The sequence below is a fragment of the Patiria miniata genome, unplaced genomic scaffold (genome assembly GCF_015706575.1).
Source record: "Patiria miniata isolate m_02_andy unplaced genomic scaffold, ASM1570657v1 HiC_scaffold_5, whole genome shotgun sequence".
Taxonomy (NCBI): Eukaryota; Metazoa; Echinodermata; class Asteroidea; order Valvatida; family Asterinidae; genus Patiria; species Patiria miniata.
In genome coordinates this window covers 18,574,863-18,600,798 of record NW_024037072.1, presented here as the reverse complement: position 1 = coordinate 18,600,798, position 25,936 = coordinate 18,574,863, and the positions used below count along the sequence as shown (strand labels likewise).

The 25,936-nt window shown below is 39.4% G+C and overlaps 1 protein-coding gene across 2 annotated transcripts in view; it reads left to right on the top strand.

The window, feature by feature from the left end:
* Nucleotides 1-25,452, top strand: part of LOC119740958 (protein mono-ADP-ribosyltransferase PARP6-like) — a 38,115-nt gene extending 12,663 nt beyond the window's left edge. The window contains exons 7-22 of one of the 2 annotated variants that reach the window (XM_038216478.1): nt 290-350; nt 2,890-2,977; nt 4,174-4,243; nt 5,444-5,548; nt 10,324-10,461; nt 11,088-11,232; nt 12,205-12,354; nt 13,061-13,279; nt 14,205-14,341; nt 16,148-16,196; nt 17,274-17,386; nt 18,786-18,858; nt 20,516-20,662; nt 22,043-22,109; nt 22,717-22,801; nt 24,453-25,452. In XM_038216478.1, coding sequence (XP_038072406.1) covers nt 290-350; nt 2,890-2,977; nt 4,174-4,243; nt 5,444-5,548; nt 10,324-10,461; nt 11,088-11,232; nt 12,205-12,354; nt 13,061-13,279; nt 14,205-14,341; nt 16,148-16,196; nt 17,274-17,386; nt 18,786-18,858; nt 20,516-20,662; nt 22,043-22,109; nt 22,717-22,801; nt 24,453-24,552 — 1,747 coding nt within the window. In that variant the 3' untranslated portion in view covers nt 24,553-25,452. The remainder of the gene's footprint in view (nt 1-289; nt 351-2,889; nt 2,978-4,173; nt 4,244-5,443; nt 5,549-10,323; nt 10,462-11,087; nt 11,233-12,204; nt 12,355-13,060; nt 13,280-14,204; nt 14,342-16,147; nt 16,197-17,273; nt 17,387-18,785; nt 18,859-20,515; nt 20,663-22,042; nt 22,110-22,716; nt 22,802-24,452) is intronic. The other variant, XM_038216479.1, reaches the window with a different exon arrangement.
* The last annotated feature ends 484 nt before the right edge of the window (nt 25,453-25,936 follow it).

Genomic DNA, 25,936 nt, shown 5'->3' with positions numbered 1-25,936 from the left:
TAATTGGTCAATAAAACCATTGCACTTGGTACAGTTAGATTGGCTAATCTTTGCATTCTGATTGGTTAATCAAAACGAGCCAGCAGTGCGATCAGATGATGGAGCCTGAAAATAAGTGGTGCCTATAGACTGCCTTATAAATATATGTGACCTAAATACGTGACTTGCTTTCTTTACATTATGATTAAAAATTGACTTTCATTCTTTTTCTTCATAACGGCAAGATATTTTGTTTAGATTGGCCTTTTTTTTTCTTTCTAACTTTTTCTGTCCACATTGCTGTCCGTAGGGTATTCACAGAGCTCAGAGATATAGATGTGGAGTTGAACATCGATGTGTCCTTCCTTGAGGTACCTATGTTCTAAAGCTGTTTATTTGTAAACTGTAGTCTTCGCCAGGATATTTAACAAAAAACATGTTGTATTCATAAAATGCTGAGACAGTTTACCTATTCCTATTGGACGAGATTGGGTGGTTTTAAACTGTTGTTTAAATACCACTCAGTGTTTAAACAGCTATGTTTAAAATGGGTCTCAAGCACCTGTGCCACATGTGTGCAGTACGTGCCGTACGCTGTGCTGGCTGCGTGCACCTTGGAAAAAGCTGACCATGGAGTAAAATGGTCCGCCAATAATGGCCCAAGCCGAAGCCTAACAGGTTTTTAACTCGCATTACAAATGTTCCTTCACACTATATATTATCCCCTTTAGTAAACAAGTGTACGTCCATGCATGCACCTACAGGTATCATGGAGTTTCATTACTGAAAAAAATATTAATATTAGGCCAAAAAAAAAAAAAATCGGGTCTCTGGTCAGACCCAAGTTCCAGAATTGATGCGGCGACGCGGTTGTTTTTTTTGGTGGCTTTTTTTTTTCAAGCTTGTATTGTACAGACGAGGTGGGTACTATTTTGCTTTTTTGGTGTCCTCATTATACATCGGTGTCCTCCATAATTTGCCTTGGTGCCCTTATATCATTTGCCTTGGTGCAATTTACCCATTCCTTGGTGCTCCTTGGTACAGTTGTAGCTGTTGTAGCTTCCGTGTTAATTTGTAAAAAAAAAAAGGTTGACGCGCATGATTAAAATCGACGCGCGCGCTGACCAGAGACCGAGTATTTATTTTTTTTGGCCTTAAAGTATACCACTACATGTATCTATGTATACAGCAATATTATACTTTTTCAATTACATGTACCGGTACAGTGTACATGTACATGTACATGTAATAACGATAGAGGATAATTGTGTTGATTTACTTGCACTTTACAAACACATGAAACTGATACATGTGCAATTTAGTTATTAAATTTAGCATTACATGTACTGGCACCTATACAATCTATTAAAAAGTGTGTTCAGCATTTCCTTGAAATTGTGGGATATCTATTTCCTGCTTTTCGACCAGTGAGCAGAATACTCACAATGTGTGGATTACTCATTGTGAATGCAATGCGTTGTACCAGACAGAAATACAGAGTATTTGTGTTTGCACAGTTGCATTGTTGACTAGACATGTATTGAATACACAGTTCTCAAGCCAAGGTGACAACATGGCCATGTCCAGTACAGTGACAATTTAAACCAAGGCCGTTTTAACATTGTGAATATGCACTGAAGGAAACACATTGAAATTCATCATCACAGAGTCATTAAATCAATTCTCTTTCATGAATAAGGCATGTTTTCCTTGAACTGGCCTCAATGCAAAGGATACCAGTGTTCATATTAAGTAGGTGATTTCAACAACTCTTCTGTGAAAGTTTGTTCCCATGGGCATAATATCTAAGCCTTCTCAGAAAGTATAAACTTGGCATGGAGATTTAAAGTATACAAATACATGTACATGTACATGTACATGTACATGTACATGTACATGCACACGTACATGTGATATGCAAGTGATCTCTTTTAATTATGGTACAGGATTGAATCTGTCTTTGCAAATGTTTGCTTACCGCTGTACTAATTGTCTTGCTCTATCCTGTTAATTTTAAATTTGTTGCATTGAATCCCCCCCCCCCCTCTTCAGATGGCAAAATACCAGTAAAATAACTTCTTTGTGTAAATTCAATCAATTTCTGTCATAAAACTAGAGCAAGTTTATGTGTGCAGTACATGTACATATGTTTATACAGCAGTCAATCTATTTTTGGATATTTCTCTTGCTATGATTTACCACTTTTTGAAAAGTATTTTACTTGCTTATACATGTACCTACAGGTAGCAAACCCTAACCCACTAGATTTTTTAAACTATTCTGGGAGCTTGAACAGTGATTGTTAGCCTAGCCGCTTACAAAATACTTTTAATAAATGAAGCTTGGTGCTCCCTGAAAGTTCAATGGGCCTTATTCACGAGTTGGCCATTTTTGTCGAGTTCCCTGAATGTATTTCATTAATTGTTAAACTGTTGAATGGGATGGCACCAGACTATTTATGCAGGCACTATGCAGCCTTATTTTACTGTCATTTTTTTTTAATCTGGCTTTCAACTTTATGAAATATTTAATTAGAAATTTTAGATTATTCATTGAAGCAGACTGGAATTAATTAGAAATTAACTTGCTTTCATTTCTCTTCGCAATTTCCAAAAGATTAAGATTTTACCTCATTTTCAATTCAATATGGCTGACTCATGAATAACGCCCATTTCAAAGAGTGTGCCACTGGGTTTTTTTTGCACAACAGGGGATTTAAGAGGTTTAAGGAAATCTCACAGACATGACAGAAAATGTAATCTGTCTGTGAACCTGTATCACTTAGCAGTACCCAGTAAAAGTGAAGACAATTTTTTTTTTCTTTCTTAATTTGACTTGTGAGGTTTTTCTAATTTTCATAGCTACATGCATCATAAAAATGAAGGCAATTTTTGACTATTTATTTGTTAGGATGAAATCAGCAAGGCGTGGTGCATCAGCCGGTGTGAGCCAATCGTTGTCCGACTTCACTGTTCACTCAACAAGTACTTAGATGCAAGTAAGTTTATCAACAGGGCATATACATGTACATGTATGACATTCTTTAAAGGCAATGTACATGTACAACATTTGCTTTTGCTGCAATTTTCAGAAATAAATGGATTTGGAGGATTAGTATGTTATAGCAAATATTGTTAAACTGACTTGTTTCACGTTTTAGGCTTGTTTATGCTGAAAAAACCAAGAAAACCAATCAATTTCTTGTAGTCTGGTTCCCCGACCCCACTTAAGATGAAACTAACGTAAAGACTTTGGGGAATTGTAAGGTCAAAGAATCACTCTAGCAGGTTTGTATTCCTTCACAGGTGTGTAATCTATTGCAAAGAAAATGCGGAATAACTAAATATGAAAAAATCATAGGAGCAGTTTTTGAGAAAAAGCCAGTTTTTTCCAACGCTGGTCGGCTGACCAGCGTTGGAAAAATACAGTTTTTCTTGAAAATGTCAGCACACCAGGAGCCACAATTTTACAGGATGCTTTAGACTGTCAATCCCTAACAAGTCAGTAAGGTATTTCGTGATAATTTGATCATTTCGTTTTTTGATGTTTGCAAATGTTGTATCTTCCCTTTAACTGCTGAAATAACCTCAGTAACGCCAGTCGCCATGCTCGTACAGAATCCTTTTCAGTTCTGTTTGGGGTCAATTCAGTTTCGTTTTCTATTTTCCGTTCAATTCCTATTGTGAATTGCATTCAGGCAATGAGGAAGTTGAATAAAAGAAATCTGCCATTAAAATTACTTTAAAAATTAACAGAAAGTAGGTAATGACATTGAATACTTGTATGTACATCTACAACAGTTGGATGCAGCACCAATTTGTTGAGCTTTTTTGGGGGGGGGGGGGGGTGGGGGTGGGGGAGGCAAGGTAAAGAGACAATGGCACAATGAGGATTTGTCAAAATTTAGAAGGGCTGACTGGCCAGCCCAAGTTTAAAAAAAAAAAAAATGGGGGTGGGGATCTCATTTGATGCTATGGGATGCTCTTTGCTCTTTTTTTATTGTTTTTCTTTTTATATTTCACGAGTACGTAAACGGAAAGGGTAAGAGTAGACTACAACATGAAATAAATTTCTGATTTATTTATTTAAATTTAGCACCGTTTTTTTAGGGGGGTATTGTCCCTTACACATGTAGCAGCCCCATGAGCTGCAAGTGTACATCTACATGTCAACTTTCCATTTTTGTCTTTTCAGACGTCCCTAAAGTTGAAGTATTTCAGCCCTCTAAGAGTGGCCACTCCGGTATATGTAGTCAACTCAGAAAGTGAGTAACATAAGGATGAATCAGTGCCTTTTAAAAAAAAAAGTCTAGGTGACCTACACAAAAAAAACCTTGTTAGGCATTTCTGGGTACAAAGTGTTGTCCTCGAAAAATTGAGCTATGTGCTCAGTGCGCAAACCAGAGATAGCGCTTATTTACTACATTTGAGAGCCTCGTGGATGGGACACACCATGTGCGCACACTGGTTCACGCGCGTATAGCGCTAAGTATGTATGTGCACAAAGCGTAGCGTCTCCACGTGAGCGTCAGGCGTCATCGACAGTGTGTTTTAATGTCAATCCATGTGGTCTCCCCCAATTCTGAGGGGTTACTTTTGCACGGAGCCCGTTAGAGTGCTAGTCTTTTTTAGTTCATGTATGTGACACTAGTCTGACAGTTACAGCTTTGGCTCATAATTGGAATGATTTATTTGTTTCTGCAAGAACGGACAGGCAAGGCAAGACAATGTTTTCTCTTGAATTGGAAGACGTGGATTTTCTTGTTACATGTACACAGAACTTTGAAATATGGATATTTAACAATTAATTTTGTCAATCTCTGGAGTCTGGACAACTTGTACAGGTCTGTAGGTGTGGGTGGGCCATCAAGGCGTTATGGGGAAGTTTTTTATTGTTAAGGAAATTAGGACCGAGGTATGGGGACTTTCTGCTGTCCCCATAGCATCTTCGGTCCCCATAATACCATGGGACAACACGTGTGTAGTCCCAACAGTTGTGTGTTTCAACTACAGTTTTACTGTGAATTCTTATCACTGAGGGTGTCGTATGTATACTCATACTCCATATGATTGAACACTACAACTATTGGTAGCACACAATCTGAATATTGCCATCACTAGCCTAGGCCAAGTTCGCTCAAGGACTATAGTTAACCACAGTTCGACTAACGCTTGCCCGAACTCTGTCTAGTCGACGGTGGTTGACTACGCTAGTCGACTATTTGGAACCAACCTACTGGAGCTGGTTGCATCGCTGGTAACCAATAGCCGCACGCATTCATAACGCTAGCAGGAAGCCAGGATCCAGAAGTTTTGCGATAACATTTTGACCAGCGTTCGACTAGAGACGTTCGCACGTTGCTATTACTGCGCAGGCGTAAGGTACGTCACAAATCAACCACTAGTCGACTAATGGTCCTTGTCCAAACTTGGCCATAATTGTCGGCATGTCTGTTCATGTACAGGATTGCGGAGACTGTGCTACTACAGCAATGGAAGAACCTAAGCAATGACTATGTGCAATCACAGCTCAAGAAAGCAACACCATCACCCAATAGATCGCCAGCTAGGTAGGTGTACAATCATCATCAATCTCGTGAAAGGGGCACTAGGTCCTGAAATCCCTGAAAATTTCATGTTTTGCATTGTTTACTTAGCCTATTTCAAACATGTGGTTGAAAGGAAACCAACCTAATGTCTTACTGTTCCCGAGAAAAGAAAAAAAACCACGGTTGTTTACATCGTACACGACGGAGTACGAATACGTTTTTCGTGTCATTCTCATGCAGTGTACGATATACACGTTGTGTGTCTCGGGAACAGCGGTGACCAATCACCAATGCAAAAAAATATGGTTTTCTTCAACGTCCGCTAAAGGCAAACACTTTACGAATGAAATCATAACTAGCATCAAAACAGCTCGAATATATGGGGTCGCAAAAGTGGACCCCGAAATTCGTTTTCGCACGCATAATGCAGGAATAACACAAAAACGCCCAGTTTTTAAAGGATAGTTGTGTGGATGTTTATTTCCTACTTTTAGATGTTCTTTCCGATTAACATCATCTCGTTCAAAGCGCGTTTTGTAGCCCAATTGGGTTGTTCCAGGACCCAGTGTCCCTTTAAATCTCCACGGACAGGGTGCATGCACGTTGCACTAACTACTGACTTAGTAGCCTTGGTCAAGGCGTTGGACATTAGTGTCTGATGATCAATAGTCGGCCGCTAACATAAACAGTAGCGGCGTGCTGTGCGCTCGCACCATGATGATCACATGAACTGTGCGAAACGCAAACGGCGACACAATGCGGCTAGGCTGCAATATGAAAACCCAGTTGGTGCTGATCGGTACAACCGTGCGCCTTGGCTTATGTTTTTCTTTATTTTCAATTGTGATGAATATCACTGCTAATATTTTGCTATGATGAATTCGCTGTGGTTCCTAATAATGTAAAGTTTGAAGCAGGTTTCTACCTTTTTGGACAGTTCCATGCATTTGTTAGACAGTATGTCGTAATCAGGCACTTCTGGAAAAGATGTCAAATTTTGAGTTATTGCAATACTAATAAAATAGAGCCCTTGACCTTTCAAACCCGCTTTGTTTTGAAATTGAATATTCCAAAGTTAAGTTATTAAATTTGAAATCAGACTGTCCGAAATGTCACGCTAATTTTACTTCATTTCAGAATAAAATCTTGAATAAAGTGTCATTTTGTGACATGTCATGCCTCTCTAAAAGTATTTTTAAAAATACTCTGTCGATGAAATTTCAGTTTGAAACTTTTACCGAACAGTTTAAACATTAGTAACATCACAAATTTAAAAAAAAAAAACTCAAAATTGCTGAAAATCACCCCCATGTCATTTTGCAGCTGTTTCTCCATTCGTTGCCCTGCCCAATCCTGGCTGGATTTGACAAACCACATCACATTTAGTGGCCCCTATCCTGAACACAAGATGGTCCCAATTTGATGCAGCGACTAAACAGAAAATACCCGGTATTGCGAAGGAAAGTTTGGTGCTAAGCATTCCAGACACTATACACGAACATCGCATGACATTTGACTGGTTACCTATTTTGCTAGACAGATATTTTCTGTGCTCCGCAAATTTCAGTGCTCAGCTCCACTGAGACTCTTTGGTTTGTGCAAAAGCATGAGATACGTTTTTCACAAACTGTTTTTTTTTTCCAGCTCTTTGTTTATAAAATGACTAACAATTTGAACTACTACTCTTATTAACTTCGTTTATTTTCTTGCCGGTAGATGTTTACTTTGACTTAAATTAAAAAGCTCTTCAAGTTAGCCAGATTTCAAGTCTTTGTTTCTATTAATTTTATGCAACTAACTTTTCATCCTGTACATGTATTTGCAGATCTTCAACCCATTCACTGGTTTCCCATTTTTTTCCTGGAGATATTAGTACAGATTCATCCTGTTTGTCCACAAGAAATGATTATGCTTATTTGATTATGCACATCAGTGTTTTAGTGACGACCTCGTACTCTTAAGTCTGAAACCATGTGTCTAAGAACCAATACCCAAGGTCTGATATCAGGGCCAACGACAAGAAACCTATGAAGAAGCCAATACCCAAACTGAGACCTCAGACATATTTAGCAGTCATCTCATTAAAGGCAGAGTGGACCCTTTGTAATTTGTACATTTTCTTCATTTGAAGAAAATCGTAAGAAGAAAATCTCAAGAAGGAAAGTTCTTCCAAAAGTTATCTCAGATATTCATCGAGATGACTCCTTACAAAGAAGCATCCAGGGTAACGAAAACAGAAATTTACACGCGCAATGGATCACATTTACACATGGGGCAGAAAACTACACAGTGTAAATGCTTATTTATTGCTTCAAACTATTAAAATGTTGCAGAACAACGTATTAAACAAGACTATCTTCCTTACTGAAAATGGTAATTTCAGCCTCAGGTTTGTTAGTAAATTTGCTATGATTGACTTTTTAACTTACCAGTAGTTCGGGAGTAACTTTGAAAAAAACTAAAAAGACAAACAGAGCACATTGTAAATTCTGCATGATTATTATTATTAAACAAACAGAAACTTAAGGTTAAGGTTGGGTTCTAGCACTTTTATTTTTTTTTAAATACCAGGCTGGCCAAAAGTTAACTGCAATAATTCTTTTCCGTGCCATTTTACCCCAGCTATTAGGAAAGCCAACACACCTATACGAATATATCACCATAAAAAATATATTGCATCTACATGTAGTTGTGTGAATGCCATCATAACAATGATCTATGATCGGTCAAGTCCAACTGAATCAGGCAATGACAGTGCATAAGACACAGGCCAGTGAACATGAAAAGTGTTTCAGAATTTGGCCTTGCTGTGTATGCGCAAACCATGACGATTAACCATTGAACCGGTAATAATAAAATCAAGTTTGCAAAATACCGTCTGTTGAAATACATGTACCATACTTGTGCTGTCTGATGCAAAATTTCAGGATCCTACACATGTACATGTACCACTCTTTATACATACCAGTACATGAAACAATCATCTGAATACCACGAATGTACAACATTTGTATACAATCATCACAGTAAATGGTAGAGGCTAATAATTGTTAACAGCATGCTATAATGTGGGTCATGACGTGTTTAACACCCGTGCTATGCGCCGGAGGGGGTTAAAAACAGCATACCCCACATCACAGCAGTCAACAATTGTTTTGTTATATCGTGCCAATAGGTCAAAACAATAAATGGTTGTAACTTACACAATTGAAAGTTCAGTTGGTGGAGCAAGATATAATAAACGTGTATATCTTTGATAAGCATACCAGCACAAATTTTATCAATTTAATCCATTAGCATCTGTACTACATTGTATTACATTGTGTTTAATCACTGAAGAATCAATGTTACCATAGTAATTGAGCATTCTGGGTGCTACAGGGAGTGAATGAAATAGGCAGGATATTTTGGGTGCCACAGTGACTGAAAGGTTATTATTATTATTATTAATCATTTCTGGTAATGAAACCAAGGATTCCTCAAAAGCGCCCTTGGCACTGTAGCTCGCAAGCCTGAAGAAACCTGTGGAGAGAAGACAATGAGAAGAAGTTACAGTTTTAGAGGCGGGAGGAAAAGCCCAGAAGAATATTCTGGGGAAAACCCACGGAATCAGGTAGGGACTGAAAACCCAATCCACATATTGGCCCGGGCGGGATTCGAACCCGGGTCACAGCGGTGGAAGGCGAGGAAAGTACCGCTACGCCAACCTGACTCCCCAATGCCAATTGAGGAAATCTAATTTAAAGTTGTTTAAAGACAATGTTTGCAATATCGGAGAAATCATATCCTGCTTGTACATGTATATACGACCTCCTCATTCAGTTGTTAATGCTCTTGACATGCTTGAACTTTGTTAGCATTTCTTAACAGTGACCTATTAACAATAGCGTGCAAACTACCGGTCCATGTACATGTGCATACATATGGCAATGTGAGTGTTATGCATATAGAATGTATACATGTAAGCCGGGGAGCAAAACAATATGCACACCTACATGTAATTCATTTGATTCAAAATGGCTATTCACTGGAAGTCATTTCATGCATCTGGTCTGCAAATTGTGCCCGATTGTCATTGGAATTATGTTGTAATCCTATACAATAGCACTGCCCAGCTTGCAAGTGATAGTCGGTCAGTCAGTCCTAGTTAGATGCAAAGAGGACACTAGTTGGCCCTCTGGGACCAGCAAAAAATATATTATGAGGTTTAACTATTTATATATGGTATTAAAGGACTGAATGCATGTCTTGTATACTGGGTGAGTAAAAAAAAAACGAAACCCAAATGTCGCAACTATTGTTTTATTGAAGTTCTGCATGTAGCACTTTCAAAATCTAGGATATAAAAGCCCAATTCATAAGCTTTCTTTTAGTACAAGAATCATTCAAATCACTCATGTACTCTTCAAGTTACGGAATTTTAAACACAACCACCGTTTTAAAGTTCTGTCCACGGATCACAAAAAAAAGGTGTATGTTCTTTCCACAAAACGAAAACAATTCACACACATCCCTGTGCGATTTGTTTTCGTTTAGCTGAAAGAACACGGAACTTTTTTTGTGATCCGTGGACAGTACTTTAAAATGGTGGTTGTGTTTAAAATTCCATAACTTGAAAAGTACATGAGTGATTTGAATGATTCTTGTACTAAAAGAAAGCTTATGAATTGGGCTTTCACGTCCTAGATTTTGAAAGTGCTACATGCAGAACTTCACTAAAACAATGGTCCCAATATTTGGGTTTCGTTTCTTTTTTACTCACCCTGTATATTCCCCCTTACTTATATGCATTATAGGCAATGCTCAGTAGAAGACCATTCCCTGGCTAAGCTTGTAGACTTAGGATTTGGGATTGAAGATGCACGCAGTGCACTAAAAATGTCCCAGGGACACTTGGAGGATGCTGCTAATCTGCTTGCCATCCAGCCAGAACTGTGAGTGCGATGAAAACCTACGTGTACCCGTACCCGTGTTTGTCCTGTGCAAGAATGTTGTCACTTTGTCCTTCCCTAAGTTCCCTTGAAATGTTTTTGTCCTTGGCCCATTTGACTACCCACCTTGTTAATAAGCGAGGCTTCTACTTCAAAATGCCACACTGTGGACTTAGTGCACAAACAGTAGATGATGCTTTCAAGAGCTTGAGCACATGGTCCAGGGTTCGAGTCCTACTTTAGCAAGCCTATGAAGTAACTTGTATCTCTCAAAAAAGTAGTTAGAAAAATAATTTTTGGTTTCATTGCATCCACCGTTAACTTTCCTCTGCTAAAAATGAATTGGAAAATAAAATTCAACATGCTAATGAGTTTAGAAAAAAATTGCCGGGCTTGGATGTTGTTGTTTTGTTTGTTTTATTTAATTTTAGTCCTATATTTGTTTATTAATTTTGTGGCTGAGCCTATTTCAGTTATCAACTATAATTTTTCAGTTGTGAGATTTAAGAATTGCTGTGCTAACAAATTTGTTGTTTAGATTAATCACAATCTTCTCAATCGTGAATATGGCTGTACTGTGGAATTATCAACATGATAATTTTATTAGTATTTTTTTGTAATTTTGTTAGCGGAAGCAGTGCATCTACGGATCAGGGCAGTCAGAAGAAACTGAGCAAACGGCTGTTCCCGTGGCAGAGGAGTTCATCAGTCAACGGCCAGGCAGTTACTCCCCCTGGAACGGAGGAGCTTCACCTGATTCCAGCGGCTACGCAAGTAAGTCTATGTTAAAGTCTTCAAAAAATGTAAAACTCTGTCAAAAAGTTCACTTGGCATTCGCTTACATTTTAGGTATGAACTGGCCGTGTGATTGCATCTGAATTTTTTGTGTCCCCAGCAGACATTGTTTTTAGACACCCAATTTGGACCCAGCCTACTACATGTAATAATAGTTCCTGGAAAAAAACCATGTAATCACTCAGGGGAAGGGAACATGGATGCACACCCTCTCCCTTGAGGCCAGTGCTCCAATGTGCCCCCTCTCAAATTTGGGGAAGGTAATAGCTTATCCCTTTTAAAAACGAGGTCCCTAAATACCACCTTGCAATACACACAGACCCCAGTTACGCCTCTGCATCTTGCCACATGAAGTTGTTACCAAGACTCAAGGCAGCATGAGGCCAGTCTATGTAATAGACCCTGGCCCTGACGAATCCGGCCGTGGTCTACTACACGTAAACAGATAGTGATTAATTATGCAACTAGACTGCGTTTGACCTCGAGAAACTGACCAATCAGCAGGTGCCTTCTATACGCGGGTTATTCGAGCTCCCCGCGTGCGTAAACATCACGCCCACGCTGAGTAGCATTTTTGTACAGGTTGCTGTATTACAAAAACACGGCATCGAAATTGACCAATCACAATCTTAGTCCAGATTTCGGAATGAAACGACGTCAGGCATGCTTAGATACATGTATATCAAACGTTAGACAGGAGACTGGGCTCCGTGGATAACGGGTGATTCTCAGACTAGCATTGAGCTACTGCAGTCAAGAATATTGATTGGATCTGTGATGTACCTTTCACTTTTTTATAATTGTACACAAGCTGTGCAAATCCTCATGATGCTACACAGTCCCAGCACCCAAGTTTATACACTTTTGCATTACGCTGTCTTGTCAGGCCACTGTGGTGCAATGAGTGGCTATTTTTAATAACAACTTATGTCCTAATGACTTGGTTTTCAGAATGGCAAGAATGCGAAGATGATACCGAGCCTAGATCACGGCTTCCTAGTCCAGCTCTATATCTACCTGAGGAATCGTATCCCAACACTCAGTGAATTCTGTGTCGTGTGTGATGAGCAGCACATCTTTCAGAATGGGGCTATGCTAAAGGTAGGACGTACATGTATAACAAATGCAAGGGGCTGACCAAAGGGAGAATAAACAGGCTACTGTCTTGTCTGAAAACCACAATTGTACGAGCCATTACTGAGCATTACTGAGCACCACACACTCACATGAGTTCTGCGTGGCAGGAGCATGGTGTTTTGAACAGGCCTATGAGAAACTGAACTAAATGTATGTAAATTGCCTCAATGAGCACTTGAACAAAGACATTGGCAAACTGTGGAACCACCAACATAGGGCTGGATAGCTCAGTTGGTAGAGCACTGGAACGGTATTTCAGGGATTGCAGATTCAAATCCTGCTCTAGTAAATTTCTTTGTCCAACTTTTTAAATATAAAATACAGTACCCCTAGTTACGTAGTTTCCCTTTTTCGTGTATTTTACAATTATTTATAAAAACAAGCCATATCCTCTCCGAGTGATCCCCGTTTATTTACTTTATGGCTTCTGACTAGAACTCATGAACAAAGATATTGACAAACTGGGGAACCGCCAACACAGGGCTGGATAGCTCAGTTGGTAGAGCACCTGAACGGCAATCTGGAGGTTGCAGGTTCAAACCCCACTCCAGTCAATATCTTTGTTCAACTTTATAATGAAGTGAAATAAAATGTCATTTTAAAAAAAAATCAGCGAATGAGTATTTGAGTTCCCAAGACTGACTTCATGTGGTTGCCATTATGTACTCAGCCTGCAGTGTGTGAGCGGGAACTCTGCGTCTTCTCCTTCCAAACGCTGGGCGTCATGCAAGACGCCGCCGAGAACATTGCCTCGGGAGCTGAGGTCGTTGACCTGATGGTTGCCATGGTGGCCTCCTCCATCAAGTCCACTCGCAGACACTTGATCTTTGACCCTTACCCTATGGTGGTGGACCCCAGGAATCCGAAAGAATTAGCGTTCACGCCTAAGGTAAGATGTGTGACATTAAGACAACTGAAATCGGTTTATGGTGACATACATGAGAAAATATTGTTCAGTAACAACATAGCTTAGTAATACCTATTGCAGGCTGGTGTTCCTGAGTCGCCCTAAACCAAACAGTTTTAGGAGCAACTCGGGTCGATCCAAACACATTTTTGTTTCAGATTAGTGAATTTTTAGGTACTAATATTCCACTGATTAGTCTCTAGAGTAAATCTGAAAGACTGTAACTATTGATCTTGTGATTTTGTCCACTCCTAAACTGTTTTCAAACTTTTCATGTACTTAATTCAAATCTTTGGAATAATGTGGTTCAGTGCAACTCTGGAACACCAGTCTGGATTGAGTGTAAGATATCAAACTGATGAGTAATGCTCCTCCTCCTATGCATGATCCCTGTCATATCTGGCGATGGATGACTCTCAAATGTCTCTAGTGACGGCGTCTCTCGGCCCGAAAGGCGAGCTGGCTTTCCGACTGAGCTTTGCCCTGTCAGAAAGTTTGTCACATACCACTTTATAGTCGACAGTGAGTCCTGGTTTGCTTTTTTAAACCATCTTCAGCTAAAACTTATGACCTTGTGTAGATTAGTTTTGAATCGAGACAGGTGAGCTCTTCATGTAACTACCACCTTTTTCATTGACTGGACTCTGGGTTCATTTCAATCGACTGTAACAGTTGCTCTTTTGCGGATAGTCCCTCCTGTTTCAAACATCAAAATGTAATTCAAATTTGACAAATAATTTAGTTTGGCAAGACTGTGGAATGCCAATCTGGAACATGAGTTAAAAGTCATGTTCTATAAAATACAGGTTATCGCAAATTGCCTCCCATGCGTTTATCACACTACTGACAAGAAAAATATTTTCAAATCATTGTTAAGTTTGGAATCCACACTTGCTCTTCTCTGCAGAAGAAGAATTACGAACGCATCCAACAATCGCTTGACAGCTTCATCTCCATCAGGGAGATGTTAGCCGCTGGTTGCTGCACGGACGTCAAGAAACGGATGGATGCACAAGATGCACTGGCTTATCCATTACTGCAATGGTGAGTACGAGTGGTACATTGTTGCGGTACCTGAAGGGATGGCCTATTTTCCTTTGACTGACTGAGTTCCTAATGTATAATGTCCTAAACTGAGACTTTCAGGTGCAACTTGACTAGAGAAGCCTAGTCTTGTTAAGAGGTAGGGTAGATCATTTGTCAGTTGGGCAATTCCACGGTTTGATGGACGTGGCTAAGAAAAAAAAAGTTTTATATTTGAACCGAGTTTCACATTTTTATTACAGATTATACATTCCAGTATGAGAAATTAACAAAGAAAACCCAATTTTATCAAACATTTTTGGAGAAATTGTGTCGTAAAGCGAAAAAATATTTTTGTACTACAAAGAACTCAAAATGTAAAGTGAGTATCCGATTTTGTGCATCATGTTTATCATACATAACAAATTTTTCTGGATGTCATCTTTGGTGCTTAGGTAGGTCTAGGTTTACTCTATCTATCGCATGGGGATAACAGTTGTTAAATGTTTTCAGTATGGTAATTACGGCCCAAGGAATCTCAAAAGTACATCAAAAACGTAACGTTAGTAACCGTGGAGTTGCCCAGTTGTGTACTTGTTTCATTTGAAGCAGCAAAAGTGCTCAGCATCTTAAGACAGGTGCAGAACATACAACTAACCTGATGAAGTTTTAGCTCTGTGAATGCTGTATATTCCAAGAAAACAATTTTCTAGGATCTCGATTGCAGCTACGCGTTGTTACGCACTGAATCTATGAATAACATCAACCAGGCACCTGTGCTTCGTGTCACCGCTTGCGTGCACCCATTCAAGGATTCGCCCAATTACAAACCAACTACTATTGGACATTTCCAAAAATGCGTCACTTGACTCATCAATTGACCTTCTTTTATTGTTTTCTTCAAAATGACAGCATGCCAGAAGGAATAATTTCACAGGGAGTTTAGTCCCATTACTATCTTTAAACCGAGTTAGCTTTTCAACAATAATTTTGTCGGTTACTTTTTGGATAGCTGCAAATGATCTACTCTACCTTTAAGATAGTTATGTTTAAACAAACTTGAGGTTTACAAAATAAACATGCTTTAACCTAAGGTTTGGTCTGTTTTATAGTAAATGACACTATACACTTGGAAAGAATTATCAGCATTTTCTAGCCATCTTGGCTCCTGCTCTTGTGCTGCATGGGTATAATTATGTGGAGAACCGTGGTCCAGTGGTTATGGTGTTCAACTTGTGCCGTGATATGGAGGTTCGAACCCTGACGGGAAACATGGTCCTTGTGCTCTTGGGCAAGACACTTCACTACAATTGCGTCTCTTCGCCCAGGAGTATAAATGGGTACCTGTGAAGGTAGAGACCAAATTGCGCTGATTTCGAGCTGCTGCAGACAAAATGGTCTCATGGCCTGATGAACAGGGGCATTGCGAAGCGCTTTGAGATCTTTGGTATAAAGCGCTACATAGGCACCGCATTATTTTATTATATTCCAACAGTCTGTTTCCACAGTTCTCAAAATCATTACCCTTTAGAACCACGGTTCCATGGTGTACCCACAAACTTACCACTTCAAAATGTGGCAACACTCTAACAACAATTTTGACATCAAGGTCGAGGTGGCCCAAGCAAAGACTGTGTCCAAACTACCTGGCTGTGGCTATTTCTTACACCTGTCTATGACAGGTGGCTAGAGCCACATCCATTGGAGCATGTGTTGTAAAGCCGTAGCCAAGTTAATTCAGATGCTGTCAAAGACGTGTGCAGGACAGCTATTTGATTACACAGCATTGGTCACTGCATAATAATTGTGTGTTCTCTCCCATCATAGGATCATCTCCAGTAATCGTTCACACATTGTCAAGCTCCCGGAAGGAAGGGTAAAAGCCTATTTTTTTGGTTCATTTCCTTTTCTTGTAAAGCAACAGGCTGTAGAAATCATGAAGATATTCTCATTGTTCTTGTCCTCACCAGAGTCTCTGTCAGTTGTCAGTCAACCTGTTGATAATGGACGAGTTTAGAACATTGCAGAGACATTTTTGCTCATTGTTGAAACAGAGTGTTCTTGACAAACTGTGTGTATGTGTAACTATATTTGGTCATTTGATAGGATCAACAAATGCTAGATTATTGATTGTTTAATTGAACAAAAAAAATATTTATAAAGCAATCTTTAAAATATTCACACACGCAATAAAGTAAATAAAAAACGTACATGTACATGTAATAAAAACTTATAAAAAATGACTCATTGCAGATCGAAATAAGAATTGGCTGCAAAAGTTGCTTTTGAGCCAACACACACACTTCACTAACCATAACATGGAAAACTCATGGAAAAATCCTGGAAAATCCTGGAATTTAAAGCTATCATGGAAAGTCATGGAAAACTCAAGAAATATTGTTATTTTGCAAGGAGTCACGAAAAGTTGATATTCAAACAAAAAGTGAAAGGTCATGGAATCCCGCACAACCCATACACAATGATGCGTAATATTTGGCTTTGGCAGCCTTCCAGTTTGCATTCCAAATTACCTATACTTCCTCTTTATGCATGTCTGTTCAATACTTGTTGAACGTTCATTGCACCATTGTGATGCTTTGTGGTGCTCGGTGGTCAAACTGGAAGGCTGAAAGGGAGTGGCGTCCCCTGCCTCAGTTTGATGACTTGCTAACGTTTTGAAAATATGCTCTTGAGATGCCAAGACAGCATAATTTTGTCCTGGAAAAGTCGAGGCATTTCATTTTTAAGATTTCTGTGGGAACCCTGATTTGATTTCGGTCTTGGAGCGAGGTTTGAACCTGTGACCTCCGCATTGCCGTTCTGGTGCTCTATCAACTGAGCTTTCCAGCCCTATGTTGGTGGTTCCCCAATTCGTCAATATCTTTATTCAAGGGGAGCTAGTTAAAAGCCAAGTCCCTTTGTGGTTCATTTGAATTTTTTTTTTTTTTGACAGCAAATCCGCTTCATGCACACACCCCACCAGTTTCTACTCCTGAGCAGTCCGCCAGCCAAAGAAGCTGCATTCAGGAAAGCCAAGATGCTCAGCGGTAGTACCTTTGCCTTTCAGTGAGTACTGTCGACCTTTGCTCTTTAATCCCCGTGTGCTATTTGTTTTCGAGAAAATTGGATTTTCATTTTGGCCGCTTTTTTTTTTTTTTTTTTTACAAACTTTGACTGGGTAAACCACAAGTGTTGATTAAATGTTGGTATTGTTTGAAATGGCAGATCTCAACGTATCATACTACCCATATTTGGGTCATTGTATAAAACTTGAGTCCACTTTTTTCCCTGCGATATGTTCTTGTCAATTCGCTCTTTTCACACTTCCGCCATGGGCATGCACAGCCTCGATCTGGCAACTTTACACAATAAATATAGCCGGTTCAGTGATTCCCGTGTCAAGGTTCAGATCACTGAACCGGCTATTTTTATTGTGTAAAGTTGTGTAAAGCAGGCATGCAATAGGCATGCCTGCAAAAGTATCATACAAATAATGAATGTTTATGAGTGCAGTGGTAAGAATAAGTTCATGAGGTGACAGACGGATGTTCCATTTTCACGGGGCAAAGCCAAATGGAATGGAACATTCCATCTGTCACCGAATGAAATTATTCTTACCATTGAACAAATGTGAAACATCATATCTTTTATACAACACCTGAATAAATCCCCGTCATCTGATTGGTCAGAGCCACCAATATTGTGACCATGCTATGGAAGTTCTATCCATGGAGTAGAACTTTTAGTTTTGCGGTGCAGCAGTACCATGGGTTGGGACAAATTGTCACCATTTTCACGAAGAGCCACATATGTCAAAAATTACCATTTTTTTCGATTTTGATTTTTTTCAATATCTTGCTTTAAAACAATATACTTAACCATTTTGACATGTTTCTATAAGCAAAACATCATTAATTTCCAAGTTACATTAATGTTGCAAGGGGCCAAAATCTCGATAAATGAATTTTGCGTTTTCACGAAGAGCCACATACATTTTGGCCCTTTGAACGCGTACAAAACCCATTGCACGGAAATACGTAAAATTAGGTCAAATGAGATTTGCGTTTTCACGAAGAGCCACATATCTTTGTTACATTTTCACCAATTAATTAACTAATTAATTTTCACCAATTAACTGCTGAATTAAGTCTTATTACCGGGGTCATGTAAAAATTCAGCTCACATAGAATAGTCTGATGTTTTCCTTGCTTCACAAAGTTGTTGCAAAGTGGTATTTTTAGCAGTTTTAAAATATGAGAAACTTCTTTTGTGATTATCTCGAAAACGCTTTTTCTTTAAAATTGACATATGTGGCTCTTAGTGAAAACGGTGACGAAATAATTCAGTGTCACGTGATCAACAACCCACCAATCAGATGACTGGGATTTATTCAGGCGTTGTATAGCATAACATATTCTCATAAACTATCCTAACTTTTCTTCTTCTCATTGTGTTTGCATTGCAGCGGTTCCCATATAGAGAACTGGCATTCCATCCTGAGACATGGTCTCATTAATGCTTCCGGTACTAAACATCAGGTAGGTGTAACATTGCAACATGAGCCAATACTACCAATCTTATGAAGTCATGGCGCATTTATGATTGGTGAAAACATGACAGAGGGACATTATCGTCCATATGAATGGCCGTTTATATATGTACTCAACTCTTAAATTAATGAAGATTTTAGTTAGGTTGCGCTCCCTGTGCTTTGTTCACATTTCATCCCCCCAAAATATATATTTTCAATAAAAAAAAATTGCTATATTTTAGCAATACAAAAATTAGTCCATTTTTAATGAGACATCAAACACAAAAAGCTGCCCACGTTTACTTAAGGTGTAATTAATGTACAAATTCCGAATCTTTCTCGCCCTGACAATAATTCAGGCTGGATTTCTTACACAGGTATGCAACTTTTCCTCGGATCTGCTGTTTTCCTCATTTTTTACTTCTTAGGAATTCCATGAAAAAAAGTAAGACTGCTGCAAACTGCTTACTGACTGGATGGACCTGAAATATATAAATCTAATAATTAATGTGGCCTGACGTTGCGAACTTAGCAAGTTCTTCTTCAGAGGCTAAAACAGAAATTCCATTAGGAATTCCATTACAAATTGAAAAATACTGTACAAAGTTTGTGTGGTTTGGAGTTTCCTCGTTTTCTCTAAATTCCAAGTTGCATGCCTGCATAGAAGGGGTAATGAAGAATTACACATCATGCAAATCTATGGGCTGTGTGTTTCTGTTGCTTGCGGTTTTAAGCTGAAGAGGTGACAAAACCTTGGGGGAGGGTGTAAAAACACCTGTTTTCTAATTGTGTGCCCCCCAACAGACAATCCAGTAAGACCTGCCCACTGTGCATGTTGGCAACAACACTTGGGTAGATTACTAGACAGTATTTTTGATCCAGTCACATGGCCACGATAAAATCAACAACAAAAAAGGGGGCGGCTGGACAACATCTTTCTATAGGGTGCGCTGTTCAAAGCGGACGATCATGGACACTGTCAGACAATAGGTGACGCTCTTCATCCTGGCACATTTGCTAACATACACACAATTTTGCCGACAGCAGGACTGTTTTGCCGACAAAAAGTAATAAGGGGAGGGGGGACACCCCCCCCCCCTTAATCATTTTTGTCAAAGCCCGTTCTCGCATGTCACACAAACATGTATGTGCATGTCGGACTCTCATGCACATGTGGGATATGAGCACCACTGTGATTGGTCAATAAATTGTGGGGCCGGGCCTTCATGGATAGGTCTATTTATATTTGTGTGGGATAATCTATATTATCAGTTCACAAGTACTGTTCACAAGTACCCCCTCACCGGCAAAGAAAGTACAGTTGGGGTGGCAGACCGACGCCATCTTGCCTGACTGCAATTTTGCCGAGAAGCGCAAAGTGCGGCCACTGTGTGTACATAGTACAAATCCCCTGGTGTACGTGCGTCACACACAAGGAACCGTGCGCGTCAACCAGCGAAATGTCCTGCCCATGGGACGTTGTCGCTAGGAAAAAGGGCGCCCTCTTTTTGGCGCACGGAGCCCATAGGACGACAAAGTTGGAAAGTGTGTTCTTTGAGGCAATTGCTAGCTGGCGTTCTGTATTGTGCATTGCTCTCATGAAGTGTGTGGATTTCCTTATCAAATCTTGCACTGTTTGTAATCTGCTCTGTGTTGACCTGTAGATGCATGGTGCTGTGTACGGGAAAGGTATCTACCTCAGTCCCCACTCTAGCGTGTCGTTTGGCTACTCTGGCATGGGACATGGCATCCACAAGCAAGCCAAGAAGCTGTCTGCAGAATCAGGACACAACGACTCGCAGGTCAACCGGGTAAGTAGCAGCCGCTGTGTGTTTTGCCCATAGAGCTAGTAGGCCATCAGCCTCGGTCCAAAATTTTGGCCACCGGTATCAAATGAGTGGGAATAATCATCATAGCGATTTTTGGCAAGGTATACACCTCCAGAGTTGGAAAATATGTGATAGCATTGCAGCGGTGGCAGCTTTTTGGGTGTTATCACCCTTTTTTTTCTCAAAATGTCCATCAAAATGCTTGTTACCACTCTAGGGGCGGTATACCTTGCGCATGCGTACTATAATCATTTATGCCCTGATTTGATACCAGCCAAACCCCCAGGCTGATGGCCTATAGAGCACATGGGCTTCGCCAGGATTTTTTTCTAGAAGCGGCAAAGCTCTCACCAGAAGCGATGCAAGAAATCACTGGCAATTAACAAAATTGAAGGGGGGGACTGGACATCATTTGACGCTTTGGTCAAAAATTACAAATGGGCAATTCCAAGAAATTATAAACCTCAATGCTAAAACTTCAAAAAATGAAGTCCAGGTGTTACTTTTACTTGAAAAGTACACCCCAAAAAATTATAGATTTTCTGAGTACGTCCGACACCATGGTGTTTCAAGCCAATTTCTACTACAGCGAAAAAGTTGGATGAGTAATTTCTTATATAATTATTGTAGTTAACTGTACATTTTATCAGAATTAAAATCCACTTGATGATTATAACATTTAATATTTACACTGTTAAACTGCTGCATTTTAGGCCCCCTTTTCAGCAATTTATTTGGTGTTAAATAGACATCCAATTAACAGTATAATATTGACTTTGCCCCTTTTTCATTTCCTTTTTGTTCCTCTTTTTGTTTTTTTTTCCTGGGGGGAGGGGTGGGGATTTTCTGTGTTCCCCCCCCCCCATTGCCAACCCCTCACCCCCCCCCTCTCTCTCGCAACACCCATGCTAGAGCGCTAACTCTTCATTCCATCTCGTGGGATGCCTTGCTGGCACAAGCATGTTGTATGATTGTGCTCGATTGTATAACTTTAGAATGACAGGATGGAATTTCCCCAGTCATCTCGGTTCTAAATGCATCAAGAGAGTGCAACAAATGCTGTTGCATACCTACGTGTATAGCTGCAGTTTCATGTGTATGACAAAAATTGGAAGTGCACACGCGCAATGTTTGCGCAGAAAGAAATGTAATTCTCATTTACTGGTTGTGCACTCCAATTTGGGGCGTGTTTTGCTTCACTTATGCATCAGTTTCAAATACAGACACAGACAAAAGAAAAACTATACAAAATTTCGAGCTTGGAATAGGTTTGAGCACAACCCTAAAAATTGACAAAAAAATAAATAAGTCACTTAAAAATGTCTTCTTTTTTTCTTTGGTGTGTGCGTTTGTTTGCAACAGAATGCCCCGATGTCTACCTGTAGGTTCTTACAAAGCAAGAACTTGACGTGTATTGCACTATGTGAAGGTAGGTAGACTGATGGCTTTACATGTACTATGTCAATCAAATTAGGTTCTGTCCTTCACCGACGTTTAAACACTGTATACTCAGTGTGTTACCTCCTGAGTGAAAGTTGGAAAAAATCACTCGGGTGGGACTCGAACCCATGACCTCCTGCTTTCTAGTGCAGATGTCTTACCACTTGACCACCGAGCTTACGGGATCGGTTGGCTGGTTCGAATCTGATGTGCATAGCAGCGGGTACCGAATAAATCTTATAATGTACCATGTCATTGAGGTATTGCATTTTGGTTTCATTAATCCTCTTATTGTTTGAACAGTCACAGACAGTCAAAAAATTCCATCCAATTCCCCTGCCATGCTTTTTACACAGGCTAGTCACCAACAGTCAGATTATATTTTTAAGCAAGCACTCTGACTATTCAAATTCAGTCAACAGAAAAAAAAGCAAGCAACTGGTTATAAAGGTCAAACACTTTCACTTGATTTCCACATTGTTTAAGTGAGGCTGGTTTCCATTCAAAACTCTGTTTTCTGAAAGATATAAAGTACATAAGAATATCACAAAATTTGGTCTTCAATGCTTCTGAACATTGTCCGTTCGCTTCTGCAGTGGTGAACTCCAAGGATCTCACCAAGCACGGCCACGTGTGGGTCTGCACCAACCCCGACCTCGTCTGCACAAGATTCTTCTTTGTGTAAGTCTAGACTTATCTAACAACTAAAATAGAAGAAAATGTATTGAGTTGTCTTTTTGTGTGCTTTGTGTAAGTATGGCCCACTTCTTACAAAATCATCCAATTGTTTTTATTATTGTGTATTCTGGTAACTTATTTCATAAATGGATTGCATATTTTCAGATGTCACAAATTTAAATGATGTTTATGTTAGTTAACATCAATTGTGACCCCCAAAAAAGTGGGAACAGAATTTTCTGACAGGAATTCCGGCGTATTACAGTTTTGATATGGTACATGAGGAAATCACGAGTTCATCACCGAGTCCAGTCACAAGTAAATCACAAGTCAAATCACAAGCTCGATCACTAGAGGGGACAAACAATAACAAAGGACTGCCTTCATCACGGATAATTGGAATAGCTTATGACTTGACTTGGGACTGGATGACTTGTGATGGACTTGTGATGGACTTGTGAGGACTTTTGATTGACTTGTGATGGACTTGTGATTGACTTGTGATGGACTTGTGATTGACTTGTGATGGACTTGTGATTGACTTGTGATGGACTTGTGATTGACTTGTGATGGACTTGTGATTGACTTGTGATGAACTTGTGATTGACTCGTGATGGACTTGTGATTGACTTGTGATGGACTTGTGATGGACTTGTGATTGACTTGTGATGGACTTGTGATTGACTTGTAATGGACTTGTGATGGACTTGTGATGGAGTTATGATGGACTTTTGATTGACTTGTGATGGATTTGTGATGGACTTTTCACTGATTTGTGATTGACTTGTGATGGACTTTTCACTGACTTGTGATGGACTTGTGATGGACTTGTGATGGAGTTATGATGGACTTTTGATTGACTTGTGATGGATTTGTGATTGACTTGTGATGGACTTTTCACTGATTTGTGATTGACTTGTGATGGACTTTTCACTGACTTGTGATTGACTTGTAATGGACTTGTGATGGACTTTTCACTGATTTGTGATTGACTTGTGATGGACTTGTGATTAACTTGTGATGGACTTTTCACTGACTTGTGATTGACTTGTGATTGACTTGTGATGGACTTGTGATGGATTTGTGATGGACTTTTCACTGATTTGTGATTGACTTGTGATGGACTTTTCACTGACTTGTGATGGACTTGTGATGGACTTGTGACGGAGTTATGATGGACTTTTGATTGACTTGTGATGGATTTGTGATGGACTTTTCACTGATTTGTGATTGACTTGTGATGGACTTTTCACTGACTTGTGATGGACTTGTGATGGACTTGTGATGGAGTTATGATGGACTTTTGATTGACTTGTGATGGATTTGTGATTGACTTGTGATGGACTTTTCACTGATTTGTGATTGACTTGTGATGGACTTTTCACTGACTTGTGATTGACTTGTAATGGACTTGTGATGGACTTTTCACTGATTTGTGATTGACTTGTGATGGACTTGTGATTAACTTGTGATGGACTTTTCACTGACTTGTGATTGACTTGTGATTGACTTGTGATGGACTTGTGATGGACTTTTCGCTGATTTGTGATTGACTTGTGATTGACTTTTCACTGACTTGTGAGGACTTGTCTACAACACTGCCATTTTGTATAAGAAAACCCCATCTGATGTTTTTTGGGGTCTTGTTTTATAGTTACGAAGACGGGAAAGTCGGTGACCAAGCCGTAGATACAACACAAGAGAAGTACACCAGGGAAATCATCGCAGCCATGGCCGACTGCTGTGCACCATGACCCTTGACCTCCATAGCATGACCTCTGACCCAGCTAGGCCCGTATGGAGTCAATGACGTACACCGCATCTCAAAACCATGGGAAATGAAGTTACAGAGAATTTTCTCAAAACTTACATCTTATGTATAAAATAGCCGAAACCGATGGCTGGTTTGAATCTGATGTAGCAGCAGTTCATTGGGCAGTTATTGCAATACGATGCCTTACGTACCAAAAAGCAGATTTCCACATGCTGTGGGATTTTTCAAAGTACAAAAACCAAATTCTCATTTGTCAAGTTAAGTCCGTCATAAGTGTTTCATTAAATGACTTCAGGGAGACTTCACACTGTCTAAGGCTCTCAAAGGCATTTCTCGCATAACAATAATACGTGGATTGTTGAAAGTATAGTGTAATACTACTACAATCAACTAATTCATGTACTTTCGAAAGTTGCAGTTTTTCATGTAATTATCTAAAGAAAGAATTTCAGGGAACACAAACATTTATATCCACAAAATCAAGTTAGAAGTATCATATAAAAAAAATGGTGTATTGACAATCCCAAAATGCTATTTTTGGCTATTTCGTAAGAAGGTGCACCTCTAATGAGGCCTATAACATTGAAGATTACCAACAAGGTACCAAGAGTGGTAATGTAACAGGATATCTGTGTCAGTACAAAGACTAGGAGTCAAACCAATAAGGTGTACAAAACCAAAGTCACTTGAAAGAAATTATAATGTATGAAACTTGCTTTCAATTTTAAACAAATTCAATTACTGTTGATTATTAATAAGATACAGTGTGTACAGTACATTGTTTTTCCTTTTTGGGTGTTTTTTTTTGTTTTGGAGTTGTGTACATAAAATTGGTGTTTAAGGCCGCATATTCAAATATAAAAATCAGTACAGTGTATAAGATAAAAGCAGTACGACTCGCTATTTGTATATTGGATCTTTTGGATCTTTTTAACGAAATATGTTTGTTTGCAGCATAGATTATTGATATAAGCTATTTAAGTAAAACTTATATTCATTTGAAGTTTAATGAGAAGAACAGACAGATTTTGACTTTCCCTCAGCCAAAAAAGAAAGAAAAAAAATTGCCTCGATTTCAGTTTTTCAGTTTTTGTTAAAGGTAGAGTATATCATTTGTTGTATATGTTCTACATAACCCCCAAGGACCGACACACAAAGGGAGAACAACAGATCCTTTCAGTCCTCGGGAGTTGGGTCTTTTGTTGGTAACGGTCCTCTGTAGTAAGTTTGTGTGCTTAGTCTATGGAAGAGTGCTATATTATAGGGGCAAAGGGAAACACAAAGCATTGTCCTTGAGAGTATAGTAAAACAAGAGTGCATGTTTGTGCACGTGTGTCGTGTCGACGATCGCGCGCACCCATTCA